Source organism: Sinocyclocheilus grahami, unplaced genomic scaffold (assembly GCF_001515645.1).
Source record: "Sinocyclocheilus grahami isolate Dianchi unplaced genomic scaffold, SAMN03320097.WGS_v1.1 scaffold11247.1, whole genome shotgun sequence".
In the NCBI taxonomy this organism is placed as follows: Eukaryota; Metazoa; Chordata; class Actinopteri; order Cypriniformes; family Cyprinidae; genus Sinocyclocheilus; species Sinocyclocheilus grahami.
In genome coordinates, this window is record NW_015513714.1 from 4,341 (window position 1) to 5,260 (window position 920).

At 36.0% G+C, this 920-nt stretch overlaps 1 protein-coding gene across 1 annotated transcript in view; it reads left to right on the forward strand.

Moving 5' to 3' along the window:
• The window catches only part of LOC107578637 (lipase member H-like), a gene marked incomplete at its 5' end in the record, with an annotated part of 5,171 nt that extends 4,323 nt beyond the window's left edge, over nt 1-848 (forward strand). Inside the window, one exon of the mRNA XM_016264579.1 lies at nt 190-848. Coding sequence (XP_016120065.1) covers nt 190-236 — 47 coding nt within the window. The remainder of the gene's footprint in view (nt 1-189) is intronic.
• Between the last annotated feature and the right edge of the window lie 72 nt (nt 849-920).

Below are 920 nucleotides of genomic sequence, written 5' to 3' on the forward strand. Positions count from 1 at the left end.
ATTCACACAGAAAACAGCTGTTTGGAATTATACAAATATTTCAGTTTTTACTGTATTTTTGATCAAATAAATGCAGCCTAGAGCAGAAGAGACTCTTTCAGAAACATTAAACCGAATAGAGACAAAGACCAGCGTACTCCTGACAGCCACAAAAACTCTTACGTTTCCTTCAACTCAATGTTTCAGCAGGCCTCTGTGTCGCTATGATCTTCTGCTGGAGGAGAATAAAGATGTGACGTTCAGACCGATTCCCTGTGAAGACTCGAACGTCTGAACCACCCGCTGGCTCTCTCGGTCAGTTACTGAAGCGGCTGTCATTAGTCTTTAACTCAAAACGATCTGAAGCGGTTCCTCTCGGGTCAGCGTCAGTGTTGTCTTCCAGAGTCCCTTCAGAATTGTTTGTTTTATTCTCTTCATGAAGGGACAGCTACATTTGTTTTTATGTAAAGTAAATAAATATTTTCGTAAATATATTTTTTTCTTGTTTTTGCCTCTTTATGTCAGTGATATTTATGGTATTACTTTAATTTTCTTTGTTTTAACGCTGTTGTTACCAGTGTTTTTCCTACAGGACCCCTTTTTACATCACTCCACTTCTTGGCTTTCTGCTCACTGCCTTTAAAATTAAATCATGATATACCCATGCATGTATAAATATTATAGCAATGTTAATACATTTCATAACACGCTACCATTTAAAATTTGGGGGTGCAGTAACTTTGTTACGTTTTTGTTTGTTTGTTTTCAGTTGATCAAAAGAGACTTTTACATTGTTACAGAAAATTCCATTTTTAAAAAAATGCAAGTTCTTCCTGTTCATCAGGCTTCTGAATAAATGTATCATTAAGTAGCACAACTGTTTTAATAGTGATAATCAGCAGAGCAGCATATTATACTGATTTCTGAAGATCATGTGTCAC